The 20250-nt window shown below is 45.0% G+C and overlaps 1 protein-coding gene across 1 annotated transcript; it reads left to right on the top strand.

Moving 5' to 3' along the window:
* The first annotated feature begins 686 nt into the window (after positions 1-686).
* Positions 687-18446, top strand: LOC146185431 (aminopeptidase Ey-like). Its single transcript, XM_084607820.1, has 12 exons — positions 687-1654; positions 3358-3513; positions 4385-4487; positions 4884-5007; positions 5136-5293; positions 12088-12201; positions 13792-13926; positions 14823-14888; positions 16636-16799; positions 17885-17979; positions 18083-18213; positions 18387-18446. The coding sequence occupies exons 1-12, from the start codon at positions 687-689 to the stop codon at positions 18444-18446; spliced, it is 2274 nt and encodes a 757-aa protein (XP_084463946.1).
* The last annotated feature ends 1804 nt before the right edge of the window (positions 18447-20250 follow it).

A 20250-nucleotide genomic window follows, 5' to 3' on the forward strand; every position in this document is an offset into this window, starting at 1 on the left:
GGTAAATCGAAAATAGAATTTGCATAGCAGCCGTTCCCAAGGTTGCGGGATCGAATCCCGGCCTCGGCGGCAGCTTTTCGATGGAGGTGAAAAGCAAGGCGCCCGTGTGCTGTGCGATGTCAGTGCACGTTAAAGAACCCCAGGTGGTCGAAATTTCCGGAGTCCTCCACTACGGCGTCTCTAATAGCCTTAGTTGCTTTGGGACGTTAAACCCCACAAACCAAACCAAACCAAACCAAACCGTAATTTATGAAAGGAAATCAAGTCCAATCTGATGTCCCTGCTCGCCACTCAGTGAAGGTCGGTTTCCGCAAGCGTTATTTAGTTTCACGGTCTTTTATTTTAGATTGTTAGCTGTAATTCGCCTATAGTCGTCCCTGTTTCACGTCGTCGCCCTGCCCTAATGCCCCGCCTTTAAAGTTGCCAACTCGAGGGCATGATCACTCCAGCTTTGTCTCAACTTTATGCCCAAAGCAAATGGCAGCTGACGACCCCTCACTTTTCATCTTTAATTGCACGCACTCAGTTAATATGTAGATCTTCCGCACTCTGCATAAAAACAGATGGGGGCTACAGCAAAAACTCCGCTATGTGTTTTGCTGTTTATTTGGTACTAAGATTTACGGCTCCCGGCAAAAATTTCGCACGCAGGTGCTTACAAGTTTGTCAACAAACGCAGCTCCGTAATGTCTTCGTCGGTGCAGCGTATGGTTGAGTCAAGTAACGCGACCGCCCACGACCTGAGCAACAAGCTCTTTCGTTCTACTGATAGCGACATCGAGCAAGCACCGGTAGTCAAACACCAGCCCTGGCAGCTCGTCTGCCTGGCCTCGTGTTTCGTGATCAGCGTGGTCATCATGATGGGCTTCGGCGCCGCGTCCGTCGCTGGCTCCCCGCAGCACCCGTCGCCACCGGGGCCCCACCACAGCAGTGGCCGAGACCGTGCGATCACGTGGTGGTACCTCGGGCCAGCCACTCGAACCAAAGCAGCGGTGGCGACGACGACGACGAATGCGACCGCCGGCAATTTTATCCTGCCTAAACTCCGTTCCGGGGAGGACGACGCCGACTCCGAGTTCTCCGGCAGCCTCCTGCCCCAGAGGGACCGCCTTTTCAGAGTCATCCTGCTGCCTACCGAGCCCGCAAACGTCGGGTTGAAAGGGCCGGTGCCTCAGGCTGCCCCACAAGCGCAGGCCACAGACAGTACCGCAGATGCCACCAGCGGCTCTTCCGACGTTCGCAAGACGTCGACCACGCGTGGACGCCGCGTATTCATGGAAGGTTCTACCCCCGTCCACTACGTCCTGGAAATCGAACCCAGCCTGGAGGAGGCGAGCAACTTCACCTTCAACGGAACTGTGACCGTCACTTTCGTGTGCAGGAGACGAACGGACAAGATCGCCCTGCACGCCGCCGCCAGCCTGACAGTGGACGTGCTGAACATCGTAGCCACCTTCAGGAGCGTACAAAAGCCTCTACGCATCGACAACACGTCTCGAAATGTCATCGAGGATCTGTACCTCATACGGTTGAAAGAACAGCTCCACAGAAACGAGCGCTACAATCTCACTCTTCGCTTTTCCGGAATGATCGGTACCGAGCCGAAGGGCCTCTACCGCGTGAGCTACGTCGACGCAGTTGCCAAACGAGTCAGGTTGGTTTCGACATCAGCAGTGAAACCTTTACAGGATCATGCCCAAGCATGTTGGTGAACAAGCATGATCAGATAGTCTTGGCACGAGCGTTCCTCTTTGACTTCCTGCAACTATAAGCTTCGAAAAAACAAAACAAAAACAACTATACTATAAGACATCTTAAATTAAACTATGAGGCTATGAAAAAAAAAAAAGAAAGAATTTCTTGCTCAGAACGAAAGCGGACATAAGCTGATATAAGCTTCTGCAAACGATTGTGCAGCCATTGAAAATTTGTTTTTCTTTCTCCAAGCTTTCGCTCCATGGAGGAATCGTATTTTCTTTCTGCACCTTATTGTCCTCAGCAGGTGCGCAGAGTGCTTATGTCACCGAAATATTTGCCTTTACTGATATTCCATTCCGCGATTTCTTAAAAGGAAGAAGCACGGATGGCTGAGTCATGAGCCGACTGTGATGCAAGCACAGTGATAGAGAATTCTTTTTGGGAACAGAAAAGTCGTACATTTGTCTTTTACTCGAAGCGTACGAAGTGGCCCGCTGTCAATATAAGAAGGTTAAGCAGTTCGGCGAAAATTACACATGACACACATTATCAAATTAATCTGCCACTGCTAACCCTCTCCCTATCAGAGATGTGATGGACTTTACACATGTTACTTATTAGCAAAATATTTCACTACTGTTGACTCTCTCCTCTTCGCTATAATGAGGTCCGTTTTACTAGGTGTCGTGTTCTTAAGCAGTTGCTTTGACAATCTTACTGAAGAAAATCCGCACTCGTGGAATGTAGATTGAAGACCATAACTATATTAGCTTCCCAGACACTGTCCCATCAGCCACTTTTACAAGATTAACATACTGCATGTATGATAACAGTGACACGAGGGGGCGCGCGAAAATTTAATCACGTGGTTTAGGTCTACAAGCCTGGTTGCGTGTGGTAATGTTTTGGTAAAAATAATCAAAAAGGAAAGAAAAAGTATTGCCGGTCACGTTAATTGCTTGGAAGTTTTTAAGAACCCAAGCCACGGCCGGCCGAAATAAAAGGGACAGGCAGAGGGTATACAGAGAAGTACAGAAGGGAGCCATCTCTGTACATTATTTGAGACATATGAAAGGTAGAAGAGATCACGTCCCTCGCACTCGAAGTGTCCAAGCATTGTCTAAAAAGGGCTGAGCGAGAGTGGCCATTGTAATTATTTGCACAATGTAACAAATATAGTCTACATATGAATAACAGCGCGCACATTGCGTCTTGTAGCAGACTGATCGCGCGCGCTCGATATACAAGCCGCCACAGCATAGGTCTGTTAGGGGGTTTTATAGGTCCGAGGATGCACACACGGAGCGTTCATATCACGCGCGCACTACCTGCCGAAGAGCAAAAGGGACTTCAAGTTCGCCTGCTCGACTAACGCATAGAGGCTCACCATTGTTTTGTCACGGGTGCGCACGCTGTCCCGCGGTCATAGCAGCGCCTCAAGGCCGTCCGGTATGATTCCAAGCGCCCTGTGGGCAGCGAGCATTTCGCGACTCGACTCTTCGGAGGTGGTACAGCGAAGAAGCATGAGCTCTCATGTCGACACTGCACCGGAATCACACAATTCCGTGGTAGACCGTGGCGTACCCGTCTTTCCCCGGGCCACGAGCAGCCGACAGTGAGCGCGCGCCGCCAATAGATAGGCGCTCTTGTCGTGTGCAGGTGGGTCTTGCTGACAAAAATGCGCCCTAAGTATGCCCGGAGGATGTTCCCTTGCTTCGACGACCCTGCTGCGACGGCCAGCTTCGACATCACCATCGTGCACAGGAAGGGACTAAACGCCGTGTCGAACATGCCAGTCTACAGGACAGAGAGAAGGTATATTACGCTCTGCATGCCGTTGAACTCAGTAGACGTTATCATACTAATGTTCCGATGAAAAACGCACTCTAAACAGCGGTTAAGTATAAGGAGAAAGGAAATGATGCACCGCTGGTCGAACCCAGACTCGAAATTTTTCACTTGAAATGGATTAGCGCTCTAGCGAGTAAACAGGCGTTAGCACATGACTCGACAGGTTATCGATTAAGAAGAACCCAATGTAGGATCGAGGAACTAGCCCAGAAAAGAGGATGGTTTTGCCGTTTGGTGTATCGCTTTAAATTCATTCGATATAACCGGGACCATTACTCTAGACATACGATCTCTCTGTCATAGCCACAAGAATGCGGTAGAAAACATCGCACGGGCAACGTCTTTTGGCTTCATGTGAATGGTGGTCGATCGTGACAGTATGGGTTTAAATCCCGTAGTTGGGGATGGCTTACATCCTCAAACTAGACCACTCGCAATTAATAGTCCCCATTTAAGTAGCTGGCTGTCGTGTCTCGTCAGATTGGTTACCAAAAGCTAGAAGAGCGTTTTTCATCTGGTGTAAAGCTGAACAAACTTCACCGCTAGAATATGCCGCAACGATTAAAATTAACAAAACACCCCTTCCCTCTTCTTTCAATGCTACATGCATGTTTTCACATTGTAAAGCCATGCATATGGTAAGGACAGCAGCGTGGGAAAGTTGGTTATCCATTTATGACAAAAACAGTGCAGCAAAGGGACTCTTGCCCCTTTTTGGTCACAAATGTATACATGGTCGTCAGCTTGGGATGTCGATGACATGCTCTATCTGTACACAAGTGAGCACCGCATGTGAGATTTCAAAATCTTAAGGGGTGCTCTTGCATATCTTTAGGACGTCAGATCTTGTGGCCGACACCTTCGCCAGGACGCCGAAGATACCGACACTGTTGATTGCGCTGACCCTCAACGACTTTCCGTCTTTCGGCAAAGGCACGGTGAGCTGCGATCCTGACTACAGTTCGGAATAGTATTCTGCGCTACATTTTTCCTTCTTTTATAAATATAAAGACCCACAACGAGCCCGATCATTTCAGGTTTGCCTCAGGCTGAACTGGCCTCAAGGACATATGGAATCACATATCAGGCAGAAGCATGACATCCTTGCTTAAGCAAGTGTGTCAGGTACAAAAAATAGATTGCAAATATCAGAATGCAGATATCATAATTTATAAAGATTCTATACGGTCTAGTGTCCTTGGAAGCAAATCAAGGAAGATGGCATTTCTTGTTCTTGAGGCAGGTTGTGTATATGTAGTGTACATTTCAGAACCAATTTATGAGCAAGAAACAGCTTTGTTATATGACTTTCCATTATTTCCGCTTGTCTTCAGATGCGGGTATGGATTAGAGCGTCCGCAACAACCCTGGCCCAAAAGTTAGCCCTGGACATCGTGCCGAAGTTACTCGAGCACTACGAGGATTACTACGAGACAAAGTACCCCATGCCAAAACTCGGTGATCACCTGGATTATGCACTTGGCCGCACGTTAAATTTGCGAATGCTGCCTTGTGATGTACTGTTTTTCATTGTGCTAGACGCCTAATAAATAGCCGTTTTCTCCCCTTTTTTTTTTGCTTTACAGATATTGTGATCCTCGCCAATTGCTCCATACTCACATCCGGGTACTTCGGGCTGATCTTCATGAAGGAGCCCACTTTCGTGCTCCACAACCCCCGGACGACGATGGTCAAGGACGCTATTCAAAGGCTGTCTTCCTTGGCACAGGCCATATCAGGCCAGGTGAGGAAGACGTCTAGGCGACTGGCGCACGAGTAGATACCTGGTTCCATAGCCTTGCGCAATTATGATGCTTTGCCAAGCTGCGGGCTCAAAAAAAAAAAAAAAAAAAGAGTCTTTTGACGCTTGCTGTCACTCTGCCGCTTAATTCGATAATTACCCACATAGCTTCCCGAAACAATAGCGCTACACGTTTTGTACGGCGGTAACCAAATTTGCGATAATCGCATATATAAGAGAGTTTTAGCTTACCGTGATCCGCGATCCGCTATTGTGATCCGCCACCGCACGTTCCACTGCGCATGCCCTGATCCCTTGACGCCGATAGATGGCGCCATATACTGGATGTCGGTAAAGTCCCTTGATAAAACGAAAGTAGCGACTTTCTGTGAACTTTGCCGCCGCTCCGCGCCCCCTCGCAGGTCCTCCTCTCTCAACTCTCCCATCGGCGCTCTTCTCAACGGTGATTGGCTCCGCGGGCCGTCGCCGGGAAAAGCGCGCGAAAAGTTCGCTCTTTTTGTGTTTTCATTTTTAGCTGGCGCCATTTTTTAGGCAGCCGCTGTTTGTAGGAGCGAGCTCCCTAGCATTCCGCGCTTGCACTTCGCGCTATTCGCGCTGTTTTAATGCAGCGCTATACCGAGCTGCTGCATATTTATTTGCACAAGCTGTCGTGAAAAAGGCTTCATTCTTTTCGCAATTCCGAGCGGAAAGAAGGCCACCATTCGAATAAAAAAGTGGTTCAACAACATCGGCCGCAAGCACTTCACCCCGACGAAGACTAGTCACCTCTGCTGCCTCTGCGACGTACTGTGCATTTGTTCCAAGCGACATGAAACTGCTTGCAAGCGCATCACAAAGCTGATAGTCTCACTTATTTCACTGATCATTTTGCGCCGTTATACGTGTTATTGTTTTGACTTCATGATTCCGCTCAACGTGCTATATAATAGCGACAGCGGGTGCATACAATGCGCATACAATAGCCGCTTTAATTTCTGAACTAAATGTCTCGCTTTTCAGCGCTAACGAGTGCAATGAGGGAGATTGTTAATTCGTTAGTAGGTTTATGTCGCAGGAGCGTGTAGAGGACTCTTTCGCAGAACTTGTCCAAAGAGTGTATATATATCCGCACATCAAAATTTTGTCTCTTTATACCCTCGAAATTAGACCTCGTCCTAATCTGGCAAAAATTGATGTTCAACCTAATTTGAATATTTACTGGTTACGTCCAAATTTCGCTGGGCCTCCCTCAGAATGTAGCCCCAGAAACCCCTTAAATTTGACCACTTCAAAAGGTGGCAGAATAATGACCGATCTCATTTGCGTAGTGCGAATTCAGGGATTACCTCCAAACCTAGGTGGGCCATTGCCACAATTTAGCTCTCTGGACCCCCGAAGTTTGACCTCGTCCGATATGACCAAAATTGGTGTCCAACCTAATTTGCGTATGGCGAATTGAGTGGTGGCCTCCAAACCTAGGTGGCCTATTCCAAAAATTTAGCTGTCTGAACCCCCGAAATTTGCCCTCGCCCGAATTTGACCAAAATTGGTGTCCGACCTATTTGAGTATGGGAAATTCAGTGGTTATTTACCAATCTAGGAGGGCCACCCCCGAAATGTGGCCCTCTGAATCCCCAAAATTTGACCTGGTCCGAGTCTGACCGGAAATTGGTGTCTATAACCTAATTTGCGTATGGCCAACTCAGTCTTGACTTCCGAATTTAGGTGGGCCTGCTTAATTATTTGCCTAGTTAACGGGCGTCATGTCCATTTTCGTAGCGTAGAGTAAGAGTTGAGTGTATTTAACTTCATACCTTTACATGAGGTTTAGGTATTGAAGGCTTGCAGAGCGTGGCGTGTCTTTGAACATTTGTAGCAATAATGATGGCAGCTGATAGAAGGAACAGCATACAAGAACTATCAGCATATGTCTATGAAAGTTGCTTTACATGCAATAATTTAACGAGACATGCGCAATAATAATCGCTACTAAAAGAAGGTTTCTAGGCAAAAAAATGAAAGTACCCGCTCGTACACTGCTTAGCCTGATGAGATGAACACGATGAGGTAGCACCAGAAGTTTTTCTCGCAGGTTATGTTGTGAGAACATATCAGAAAAAGATACGAAGGTTTTTTTTTTATATAAGCATGCAATTTGTTCTAAATTTTGCCGCGCTAGTCTGAATGGCCTTGCAAGTATACCTTTACATGAGGTTTAGGTATTGAAGGCTTGCAGAGCGTGGCGTGTCTTTGAACATTTGTAGCAATAATGATGGCAGCTGATAGAAGGAACAGCATACAAGAACTATCAGCATATGTCTATGAAAGTTGCTTTACATGCAATAATTTAACGAGACATGCGCAATAATAATCACTACTAAAAGAAGGTTTCTAGGCAAAAAAAAAAAATGAAAGTACCCACTCGTACACTGCTTAGCCTGCCGTCGGCCTTGGACCCGGGAGGTCTAGTGTATACAAAGAAAACAATGCTGTTTGGTCTTGAGTTGACATAGGAGTATTTTGTACGTGCGCATCCTGTCGCAGTTATCGACATAAGGCCTGTACTTCTTCCACATTTTGTCACTAAAGAGTTGAAAGCGTTGTGGGTCACGTTTTTTTAGTCTAGTCAAAGCAAAAGAAAAAAAAAATATTGGTCATACTAAAATTAGAGTTGACACCAGTGTGGATGAACTTCCGACAAGGTGAAGTATCGGTGGTCGACAGGGCCAAATTTTGGGGTACGGAAGACGGGAAATCGGTGCGCTGATCTTGGCTCTCGGTTTCGGCTCGACGTCACTTCAAGGCTGCCGACAGCAGGAGCTAGATCCGTTTCATTCTTAACAGAAAAAAAGTTGATATTCGATCGTTTTCAAGCAGCCGCGAAAATTTTTAACTACGAAAACAACTAAGCAGCTGCATGTGCACTGCGTGGTACCAAACTCAGTCTAAACTTTATTAAAAAATTTTAGGATGACCATCAAAGCATTTGTTCCAGCCTCTTGCTAGCAACCATCGCATTAATAAACCTCCGCTCGTTAACAACTGCATAAACTTCACTTCTGCTAAAATTAGTTTGAGTTGAAAATACATTTAACTCAGCATCGGTATGCTGAGAATATTCAGGAATGTTCAAATATATAGTAAATATTATGCTTAACATATTATGACGGGTTGAGACACACGGTAATGAAAAGTCAAAAGGAATGAGAGGTGTATGCAGCCAGCGGTTTTTCTTCATACGGCAAGCGCTCGTAATTTCCACTTTCATGCGCGTACGAGACGCTAATTTATGCGGCTCGCGGTACAGTCAAGCAAGTCGTATGTCTTATTCGTGTCTTTATTCGATAACAGAGCGTGGAAAAAGCGCAAACTTAAGAGCGCGCGCGCGTGCCAGCCAATTTCCGGACGGCGAAGGAGCGCTGCCCAAAAAAGCGTGCCGTGTGCAGCGCGCGCAGGCGGCGGGCGAGGATATTCGAGGAGGAAAGTGCCGGAGTGGAGGAGAGTGTCGCTACTTTCAAATTATCGAGGGACTTTAGATGTCGGCACATAGACCTGCCGCGTCGGGACCAATCAGCTTGTGCGCCCCGCCCACGCATGGTAGCGGGTCACGGTGGCGGATCGCTGATCACGGTAAGTTAAATCTCTCTACTGTTGCAGTTGTAGGTGTACCTGATCACCGGCTTGTCAGTGTCTGTGTACCTACAGTCGCTTTCGCCCCATCTGAGAAACCTGTGAAATTTTTCTGCAGGGGCTACTAATGTGGAAATGTTGCAGCCATAATAGAATATATGGAAACGTGCCGCGCAGACTTCAACGACAATGCCGTGATAACACTTTGACGCCGTTTTAAAGACATGTGCCAGTTCTGTATTGATAAGTTTGCGCTTGATATATTCAAAATAGTTCACAAACGGCGTGGTTGACACGTGAAATTATTCACATGACCAGGAAGGTGAAAAGATTGAAGGAAAAACGCCTTACAACTCGATCACGCTAAATGAAAGGAAACCTTGCACGGGCAGTACTGGCCCCGAAAGAACGCTACTTCATTACAGTGTTACCAAACTTTATTGTTGAACAGCCCAAAAAGTTCTGGAATTATTTGAAGGACAAAAAAAAAGAATCTATCACACATTTTCATTGATAGATACATCGTTCCCGATCATCAGATATTGCGTGTCATTGAAATTACTATTTTTATATGTATCTTCTAATTTTGGTATTTGCTTATCCAAGGAAAAAATGCTTCGCCAACCTGAAGCGAATTTTATTTCATACCATGGCATAGTTTCGATGCTATTAAACTTAAAAACTAAATCTTCATGGGATCATGAGAACCTTGCAAACATTTTTTTTTGCAACGACATGCTGATTCTATTGCAGTTTCTTGTATATGATTTCGTGCTTCATTGCTTGCTGGAAAATTACCGGATGACTGAAGGTTGTCAGTGCTGTGCCGGTATTCAAGAAGGGCGACCGTTCATTGTTAGGAAATTATCGTCCAAAATCGCTGACATTCTCATCTTTTAGGCTAATTAAATATATTGTTTTCAATGAGATTAACGAGTTTCTGAATAAACACTCAGTACTATCTAATTTTCAACCGTGATTTAATGCTACTCAACAGTTACAGAACTAGTCACAGTAATACGTTCCCTCACCTCATGCCTTGATAAAAACGATCGATTGATGCTACATTCCTTCATTTTAACAAAGCTTTCGATATGTTCCCACATGACAAATTAATATTAAAACTTGACATCTCGAGCTATCAGAAATTTTGACCGCCCGGGAAACAAACTATGTAACAAAATTGCCACCAGTTCGTGGCAATTAATAAACAACTGTATGACTCTCTTCCGCTCAACTCGGGAGTCCCTCAAGGAAAGTTACTGCTTTCTTTACTCTAGATTAATGTTATTACTGCTGCAGTTAATTCCACTGTGCAAACCAAGTTGTTTGCGCGCGATCGTGTGCTCTTTCGTGAAATCACTTAACAAACGGTGAAATCAATTTTAATGATTTTCTTGTTGGCATTTTTGATTGGTGAATAAGTTGGGGGATGCGGCTTAACACCGAAAAGACGCCTTTTCTTCGCTTCTCTCGTCAGAAAGCTCCGCTATCCTATACGTACACGTTAGGTTTGTCGCCTTTCCAGGAGGGACATGACCTCATTTCTGGCATTTATATCCCCGCCCAGAGCGTCCGCTATGCAAATGCGAGTACATTGAAGCCGACATTCTCCACTTATGTGAGACTGCCCAGCATTGAGACCGACTAGAATTAGGCGCCTCACGGTAGCGGGTCTTTCAACTTGGAATCATGCTGCATACATTGGAACCACACCATCGCTCACTCCTGAACTTCATAAAATCAGCAAACCCCTTATAATTTAATCATTATATAGCTCATTATATAACCCCCTGACGTCCTGAGGCAGTGAATATCGCCCCACCACAGTGGCGAAATGGTTAGGGTGCTCGACTTCTGGGCATGAAGATGCCGGATCGGAGTGATTTTTAAGGATCTTTAAAATGCATTGAAATCGCACAGCACACGGACGCCACTTCGTTTCGATGGAGGTGAATGGCGTCCGTGTGCTGTTCGATTTCATTGCACGTTAAGGATCCCCAGGTGGCCGAAATTACTCCGGAGCCCTCCACTATGGCTCCTCTTTCTCTCTTTCCACTTTCACTCCCACCTTCCCCCCTTCCTTTACGGCGCGGTTCAGGTGTCCACAGAACAAGTGTGATTGATTGATTGAAAACTTTATTGAGTGCATGGGAGTTCTCGGATTTGTGGGTGGTCCGCCTATTCCGGCACGGCACAAGGACGCCATTTCGTTTCGCCTCCATCGAGAAGCGGCCGCGAATCAGGGCCAACAATTAAGTGTGACTGATACTGCATTTTTCCTTTCTTGTTAACCAATTATTATTAATTTCGGCCGCGGCGGCCGCTTCTCGATGGAGGCGGAATGAAATGGCGTCCTTGTGCTGTGCGTTAAAAAAAAAACACCAGGTGGTCGGAAATTCTCGGAGCCCTCCACTACGGCGTCTCTCATAGCCTGAGTCGCTTTGGTACGTTAAACCCAACAAACCAAAGTAGCAATAAATATCGCTCATGAAAGACAAAAACAAATATAAAGATTTGAATACCACAATTGCTATTCTTCATGCAATTTACATGCTGATAATATCTGCTGTTCGGCCTTGCGTAAATATATTTTGTTGTGTGGCAATTCTTCACCTAACGTAAAATTGCTCGCTTAAATTGTTCATTAATCTGACGTAAACTTGAATATGCAAGCATTGTTTGAGACGCGTTTACTAAACAAAATATAAAATGTCTTGAAAAGGTACAGAAGAAAAGTGTGCGATTTATCTATTCAAAATTCTCTCGATACGACTCCCCCATACAAATAATGTAGGATAATGGCTTTGAACTTCTTGCACAGCGAAGGAAAAACTTGCGATTGCGGTTACTTTCTATTTGGCTATTGGCCTTTCATCCTGTCTGTCTCTCGTTCAACGCCTAGGCTTACTCGACACCATCATCCGAATTCACTAACATACTATTTTGTACGGGCGGATGTATTCAAGTTTTCATTTTTTTCCTCGCACCATAAATATTGGAATAATTCGTTGTTGCCTGTTTCCATTGACTGATGCAGTGCTCAATAAAAGAGACAGGTTACTATCCTTCGAACTAGTTAATGCCGTGTTAGAAACACTGCGACCTTTATTTCATGGAACTAAATGTCACAATCAAGTTAAATTTGTCTCTTTCTCTCGTTAAAGTGGTTTGGAAATCACGTGACTCTGTCTGGATGGAACAACATCTGGTTGAGTCGAGCTTTGGCTGGGTTCAACAAGTACTCAGCACTGAAGAAAGTCGACTCTTACTGGGACTCCGTAAGTTGTATGAAGTTATCCCACTCTCTCTCACTATATAAGCCTACAAATATGGAAATCGTGTATCTGTCTAGCAAGCAATACATCATGAATGCAGTTGCGATTTATGCAGCAGCAGTCGCTGAAAGAATGCTCGAACCCTACATCAGGCGCTCCCACGTCGCAGAAAAGCAACCTCTATACTATAGCTTGACTTATTTACGGACGCGGCTAGAAAGCGGCTAGAAGCGCTTCAGTAAGGTCATAACTGCGATACTGAAGCCTAAGGACAACGAACTTCTTGTTTTTCGCCGGATAGTGAATGAACCTATCGGAATGTTGCAGTTTTCTTTTATTCTAGATACGCTTGCGCATTATTTTGAGGCTGTTAAGCTTGTACACAAAAGCTTTTAGACATTTCTTTGTTTTCCTCCTTGCCTGTTTGATCCCCTGCTGGAATCTAATCGAATTTGCTCTGGCAGTCGCCTACGAATGCTCGCGCATTAAAAACAAACAAACAAACAAACAAACAAACAAACAAACAAACAAACAAACAAACAAACAAACAAACAAACAAACAAACAAACAAACAAACAAACAACAGCTCAATTTGCCTTTATTAATGCTAAAGCATGCCTTGCCCAATGAGTGGCGTGGACAGGATATGCCAGCAGAGCGTGTCCGAACGAACTGCCAGTAAATAATAAGAACAAAAAAATTGTGTCCAAACCAAAAATCGTACCACCATTCTTCCCTTCTGCAGGCGAGCGTGCGAACCACTACTATACGCCAACTTCCTAAGCACGAGTCCGCAATTCTCGTCTAGCGTAAGGGCGCCGAAGGGCGCTGAGGGAAATGACAGCGGTACCAGCAAGATAAAAATGGCTCACGTTTAACCCTGCTAAATTTAGGCGAGGAGAAAGCATCGTGTTGCTTGGTTTTGCTTTGGTTAGACATAGGTTTAGACATGGGCAGACATAGAAGCGATTAAATTGCCGAGACTATGGAATCGAGGACACCGTAAACTACAAAAGGGAACACATGAAGCTGTATCTGCCGTCAAAGGTTAAGGTCAAATGTCAAGGGGTGACACATCATAGGTGGTACCATGGTTAAGCTATATAGCCACACGGTGGCCTCTGGATCATTGAAGGTCAAGTGGCCTACCAGGTTGACCTTGGCTGATATATGGCGTAGAGAAGCTTATGCTTCAAAAAAAAAAAGGAATAAAATTTAAAAAGTTATTCCCGAGTATAGGTTATGGAGGGTAACGAAAGCGCTTCGAAATCAGCGCATACAAAGTTCGAAACAAAACAAGGACAAAGAGTCTGCCGTTAGAGAGACGCGTGGCGCCATCAAACGAGGTTGACATAAAACAACACAGCACAGCAGTTTCGTACGGATCTCACCAGAGAGCCGAAAATTGAGCTTCGAGATCGCAGGCTGCGAATTTTAATACGACAGTATTAAAAGTAAAAATAAACTCTAGACATCGGAAAAGCAGAGAAACAAGACGAGCTATAACGGAACTTTAGGCCCAGAATTCGCAATGCTTTTGAATTTCCCCGCATAAGGTGCTTTAAATTTTTTTCGCTTTTTGTTTATCAACAGGCCGACCTGGATCTCGTCTACGACGTGCACGATGCGATGTACTTGGACAGTCTCGGAACTCAATATGCGATGTCAGACGAAGACGCAATCGAAACGCATGCTGAAAACCCTCTTGTGAACATCAATTTGAAGAAGGTACGGTTTTTTTATTCGACCAGTCTGATCAAAATTATCGCCACAGGCGTCCTTACTACGGTAGTTTGGCCGTGGGAGCTCAGTGGTTAGGGCGGTCAACCGCTGAACCCGGGTACACATGGTAGCGACGGCGGTTGCGTATAGGTGGAGAGGCGAAATGCAAGGCGCTCGTGTACTGTGCGATCTCAGTTCGCGTTGAAGAACAGAACCCCAGGTATATTCAATTTCCGGAGCCTTCCACCATGGAGTTCCTCACAGCCGATGCCATTTTTGGACGTCAAATCCTACGAACTAAACCAAATAAAACCTGATTCGGCTTGTACATACAGTTAGTACCAACATGCATACCACCTCATTCTTCAAATATACCCTTATCTGTACTTAATCTTGCATGGTTTTGTGCGGAAATGAACGTAGCCTTTTACTTCATCTATATTAAACTTAATATTTCTCGAATGCGTGGATAAGTCAAGCATCATGGAGGGAAACGGCAACCGGAATATCGTTTACAATGCTTCTTAGTCTAGCATTGGTACTCATTGACAAGAGGAGAGGCACGCAAACGAGTGCACATAGGAAGTAAATGTATTATGCACTCATATAGAAGGGAAAAATAGCTGTAAACGAAGTAAAAGAATGTCGGCTGTAACTTTATAAAGTTTCTGCATTTCAATTGGGCAGTCATAAATTTGCAAGTTTCTAAAAAGGAGAAAAATGCCTGTACTGATGCTACTTCATTTGAAGTTTGAAGCGAAAAACATTAAAGTTCGAAGAAAGCACAAATCGCCACAAATTAAGTCAGTGTTATTAGAAACCATAAATACTCGTTTTATATTAGCTAGTTTTTACCGAACACTTAGCAAACAGGGTAAATGTTGCTTTGCACTTATTTTCAGGGAATCGCTCTAATAAGGATGGTGGAAGCCTCTCTAAGCAACAATAGCTTCCGAAGAGGGTTGAGCGTGAGTACTGATGCATAAAAGCTATTACTAGAGTATTAACCCACACCGGCGGTTTTGTTGTTTCAGGAGTTTTTGCAGACATACAGGCACGAGCGCATACACGAAGACGACATCTGGAGGGCATTCGAAAAGGTATATTGTACCTTGGTCGACGCGCTTGCTTCTGAATGCAGAAAGATTTTCCATTGAACGCTGCTTTTTACACTTAAATATATATAAAAATTATGGTGGACACATAAGCTCTGCCTTTAAGGGCATGATTCGATAGCGTAGGCTAGCCGTGTGAACGTGCCTGCGTCGTCTAGAGGGCACGTGTATTCAAACGTACTGGCAGGCTGATTATTATATCACTCTCCCATGTGAAAGGAAAGACCCGAGTTGTCAGCTCCTGCGAAACCTAATGGCAGGCAACCCTACGGCCAGTCAGTGCGTGGCCGTGCCATCTGCCAGCTACCACGTGTCAGCGTCATGCTCATGATTTTTGGTTCACAACGCCGACTACGCCAACGCCGGATTTTCTGGTGAACGGGGTCTTTAGCGCTATGGCGTTAAAGGCGACTGATCGATTACTGTTGCGGTAAACGTCCAGTCGGGCTGTTCAGCAATTGTCAATATGCGGTTCTGTGCCGCGTTTGCGCTTCAGCATGCGTGTTATCGCCACAGGTAAGCTTTCGTCTTAGCTGGGAGTTTTGTTAAGCCGGTTACCGTATATCAAGTCATGGAATGTCGATGTGGGGATTTGGATTTCACGGCGGCATGAGAGGTAGTTGTGTAGGGGAGCATCACTCACGGTTACACACGGTCGCCCATGCATCTGGCGGCGTCCGGAGTGACCGAGGCAGCAGGAAGGTGTAAGGTTGGGGTGAGGCTGTGGGGGTGCGGCGTTGAGAGCGTTGCAGCGGCTGATGTATGTAAGCAGTCATGGGTCGGATGATTGGGAATCCAAGGGTTTAAGGATGAATCTCGCGTGGACGACGACGCCAAGTTTCCGCTAAACAATACCTGTACAACATCCGTCGTAAAGCACAGCAGAAGCCTAGACACGGCTTTGCGGGACTCGAGGAGTTGAGGAGGGCACAGCGCATTTGCAAGGGACACAAAAGATAACGCTTTATCAGCATCATTCGAAATCTGAACCAATAAGCCCAGCCATATGCATTGTAAACCGTTGAATTACTTGTTTACGTGTACACATGACCCATGTACAGACGTCAACTGCCACCGAAATGTAGCAGCCGATGCGCTAGGCTGGACATATGACATTATGATTCAGTCACAATATAAACCGAATGGCTGTTAAGAAAGCAAATGTTTCGTTAAAGCTATTCTGGCTGAATTAATTTAACCTCAAGTTTAGTTCTCTATGAGGTTATGAACCCAGCATCGTCCGCGATTCCCGGTGCCCACAACTTCAGGAGTGAGCTCGTCATAAAAAAGCAGTACTAAACTTAAAGGTCATTATTGATCATGCGCTGCGTCACGCGGAACAAATCACTGTAGTGAAAAATTCCTGAGGGCAAATTCCAAATTATCGATACTTTTATACCATGTTCTTAGCGCATAAATGACACTTGGCTTGTACGGACTTACCGTCGCCTTTATCGACTGTGGCCTCGCACAACGCTCGAGCTGACGACGTCGCCTGCAAGATATCCTGAAGTTGTATCCGAGGTGTAAACAGGCCGACGCGAAAGCAAACACACATGCGCTGTCTGAAATACGTATGCGCTCCCCGATGTCCCGGCAGGTTGAAAACATGTCGGGCACTCCTATGGACCTCAACTCGGTGATGCACTCGTGGACGAGGCAAGACGGCTACCCCCTAGTGACCGTCAAGAGGTTCTACGCCTCGGGAACCGCAAAGGTTTCCCAATGCCGTTACTACCTGAACGAACCCCGCATTGAAAACAGGTAATTGAATACCTTTACATGTACAATAATATAGGCTGCGTATCAGCCTATTCCATATCGGTCGCACTAACCACAGCTTCCCCGCCGTCATAAAAAAAAAAAAAAAAAATGTCACGTTTTAACAGCCATAGATTTAATTTCAAAGCTATTACCATAACGCAGCGCTCAACTTTGGCGTTTGACACTATTGACCATTTTGTAAGATTCGAAAAAGTTGCCAAAGTTAGTACAAATATTCGATTTTTCGGCGATTGTGCTATACCAACAATAGATTCGCGTTCGATTTGGTAGGGAAGATGGAATATTCGCATCCGATTCTTTAACGAACGTTAACGCTATTCATATGTGATTCGGTCCAGAGAAAGTGTTTTTCGCACAATTATACTTCTTTGCCATCTTTTATATGAAGATCATCGTCTGTATGACGTATAGTTGCTCATTGGTGCTAAATTCAAGTTCAACGAGTTTAGCTTATTGTCACAGAACGCGGCTTCCCATGCATACGCGAGGTGGTTATTGGCGTGTACATCAATTGGTTAACGACAAATGACAAGGATAGCACCTGTCCTTGTTTTTTTTTCTCTGTCCTTGTTTCCAGTTCGCGCTTTTTCAGCCATGAATGTCAACCAACTTGCCCAACTTTCTGCTCTCCTAAATAAAAAGACGCGTGACACGCAGGTTCCTGGTTTAGTGATTTCTATTTGTCTTTTCGCTTGACAACTCATCTTTCTTTTTCGAGCGAAAGTTTCACTACGCCATGTATAAGCCAATATCAACTTGGGTGGCCGCTTGAGCTTGAACAATTGGAGGTCACAGTACGGCTATACTGTTTAACCATGGCACCACCTATGGTGTACCATCACTTGACCTTTGAATTTGACGGCGGCATCATGCGTTTTCTCTCGTAGTTGACGGCGGCCCCAACTCCATAGCCTCGACAATCGCTGCAAAATCATGTCTTCCGATGTCTAAACTTAAGCTTGACCAAATCAAAACCAAGCAGAACGAAGCTTTCACTTCGCCTTACTAGAATTAGCAGAGCTAAACCTCAGCCAGTTTCCTTTTTTTTTTTTTTTCGTTTTCAGCAACCAGTGGCACATCCCCATCACTTTTTCCAACGGAGGCCCGTTCTCGCAGTTCAGGGACCACCCTCCTGTCGTCTGGCTCTCAAATGCTGACGGTGAACAAGAGCTTCTTTTGTCTCTGCCTGTGTGGCCTCGAGAAACCAAAGCAGGGTCCTGACAGATAGTACTGGGTGGGTGCCGCCTCTTCTGCTGGTGCAGGCAAACTAACGGACATCCCCTTCAATGCAACGTGGCTCCTGCTAAATCTCAAGGCCAAGGGATTCTACCGCGTCAACTACGACAGAAAGAACTGGATGATGCTCATTGAACAGCTCAAGAAAGACCACACAGTGAGGAAACGGATGCTATTTTGGCGCATATAAACTACATCCGGGCTACCATCTGTTACATACCATGTGATAAGTTGCTACTTTCAAAATTCTTCAGCTAATAGCGCCGAGACGACTAATTAAGTTTTTTCAAGTGTTCGTTTTCTTTTTAAATATTCCAATCTTCCTTGCAGGCTATACCACACCCGAACAGGGCACAGATTCTGAGCGACGTCTACGACCTGGCCCGGTAAAATGACCTTTCTTGACACGGGATATTTTAGTTCTTTGTTGCATAGTCTTGAAAAAAAAAAAAAGATCAAAAGAGAAACTTGAATATTAATGAAAAAAAAAAGAAAAACAAATATCTACATTTCTTTTCGGGAATGAAGGCAATTTCCATAACCCCAAGCTCGACACGAGTGCCAAACCCGCGCCAGAATGTTAGTGCGCAGATCGTGCTTCGGCCTCTTGTTGACATTGAAATCAATTCAGGTTTGCATGAATATCTTCGTCGTTGTTCGCAGATCTGGTGCCCTTCAAATGAGCTTGGCCTTCTCTGCCAGTCGCTATTTGACCAAAGAAAGAGAGTTCCTCCCGTGGAAAGCAGTCTTGAACGCGTGGAAGAACATTGAGAATCTCCTGCTGGGCACCAACATATTCCCGTCCTGGAAGGTAGGATACCACATGCAGCAACAAACGATCAGAATTCTGTCGCAAACGAACCTTTTACAGTTATGCATTACAAGTGCAAATGAGTCAGACGTACAATTTTTCACAAAATGACTTTTATTTCTTATATTTAAACGCAGGCTTTCGTCGTGCGCCTCATTACTTCCGCCTACACTGCATTGAACTGGGAAGAGAAGCCATCCGACGACGTTCAAAAGACGCAAGTTCAATATCTCTCTCTATTGCTTGCTTGCTTTTTCCTGTGTAAGACAGTTTCAGTCAAGGTGAATACATTGACAGCTTCATGGTCGAAAATGTAAGAGGTTGGAGCATTTACTTGTGTGATTATACTGTAAGAAAACTGTAAAGATACCGTAAGACACATATTGTAGTCAATGTAACCGAGGAGTTCTATACTGACCTATTCAGCAGCCAAAGTAGTTAGGACAATAACCAGATTGACAGTAGTGAAGAGGAGTCAGACGTTCTGCCAGTAATTAAGGACGAGGTTAAGAAAGCTTTAAAAGCTATATATGAAAAGATGAAAAGCAGCTGGGAAGCTGCTCAGGTAACTACAGATTTGTCGAAGGACGGGCGGAGGAATATCGTGCTGTCAAAACTGGCCATCCTGTATGCGCAATGCATTGTGACATCGACGGTGCCGGAATCATGGAAAAACGCTAAAATTATTTTAATTTACAAGAAAGGGGACACTAAAGACTAGTTATTGACCAGTCAGCTTACTATCTGTTACGTACAAGGTATTTACTAAGGTAATCAATCGCTAACAGAATCAGGGCAACCTTAGACTTCAATCAACCAAAGAATCAAGCAGATTTTTGGAAAGGGTACTCTACAATCGATCATATGCATACTATCAACCAGGTGATACAAATATGCTTAGAATATAACCAGCCCCTATACATAGCATTCATTGGTTACGAAAAAGCATTTCACTCAGTTGAAACCTCGGCAATCATGCAGGCATTGCGAAATCAGGATGCAGATGAGCCGTATGTAAAAAAAACTGGAAGATATTTACAGTGACTGCACAGAAACCATAGTAATGCATAAAGAAAGCAATAACATTTCCATAGGGAAAGGCGTTAGGAAACGAGACGCAATCTCCCCAGTACTATTCCCAGCATGCTTAGAGTAGGTATTCAGACACTTGAAATAGGAGCAGTTAAGAATAAGGGTTGATGGAGAATACCTCATAATCTGCGATTCGCTGATGGCATCGTCTTGATAAGTAACTTAGGGGATGAATAGCAAAGAATGATGACCTACGCTGTAAAAGCAGAAAGATAGGCTTAAAATTAATAGGCAGAATACTAAGGTATGTTGAACAGCCTCGGGAACGAACAGCAGTTTACAACAGATAGC

This window comes from Amblyomma maculatum, chromosome 6, assembly GCF_055883805.1.
Source record: "Amblyomma maculatum isolate TAMU_Amacu chromosome 6, ASM5588380v1, whole genome shotgun sequence".
Lineage (NCBI taxonomy): Eukaryota > Metazoa > Arthropoda > Arachnida > Ixodida > Ixodidae > Amblyomma > Amblyomma maculatum.

Coding starts and splice junctions, on each gene's coding strand:
- LOC146185431 (XM_084607820.1), top strand. CDS start 687: ATGTCTTCGTCGGTGCAGCGTATGGTTGAGTCAAGTAACGCGACCGCC. Junction 1,655..3,357: donor GCAGTTGCCAAACGAGTCAG/GTTGGTTTCGAC, acceptor TGTCGTGTGCAG/GTGGGTCTTGCTGACAAAAA. Junction 14,889..16,635: donor GCTTCCGAAGAGGGTTGAGC/GTGAGTACTGAT, acceptor ATGTCCCGGCAG/GTTGAAAACATGTCGGGCAC.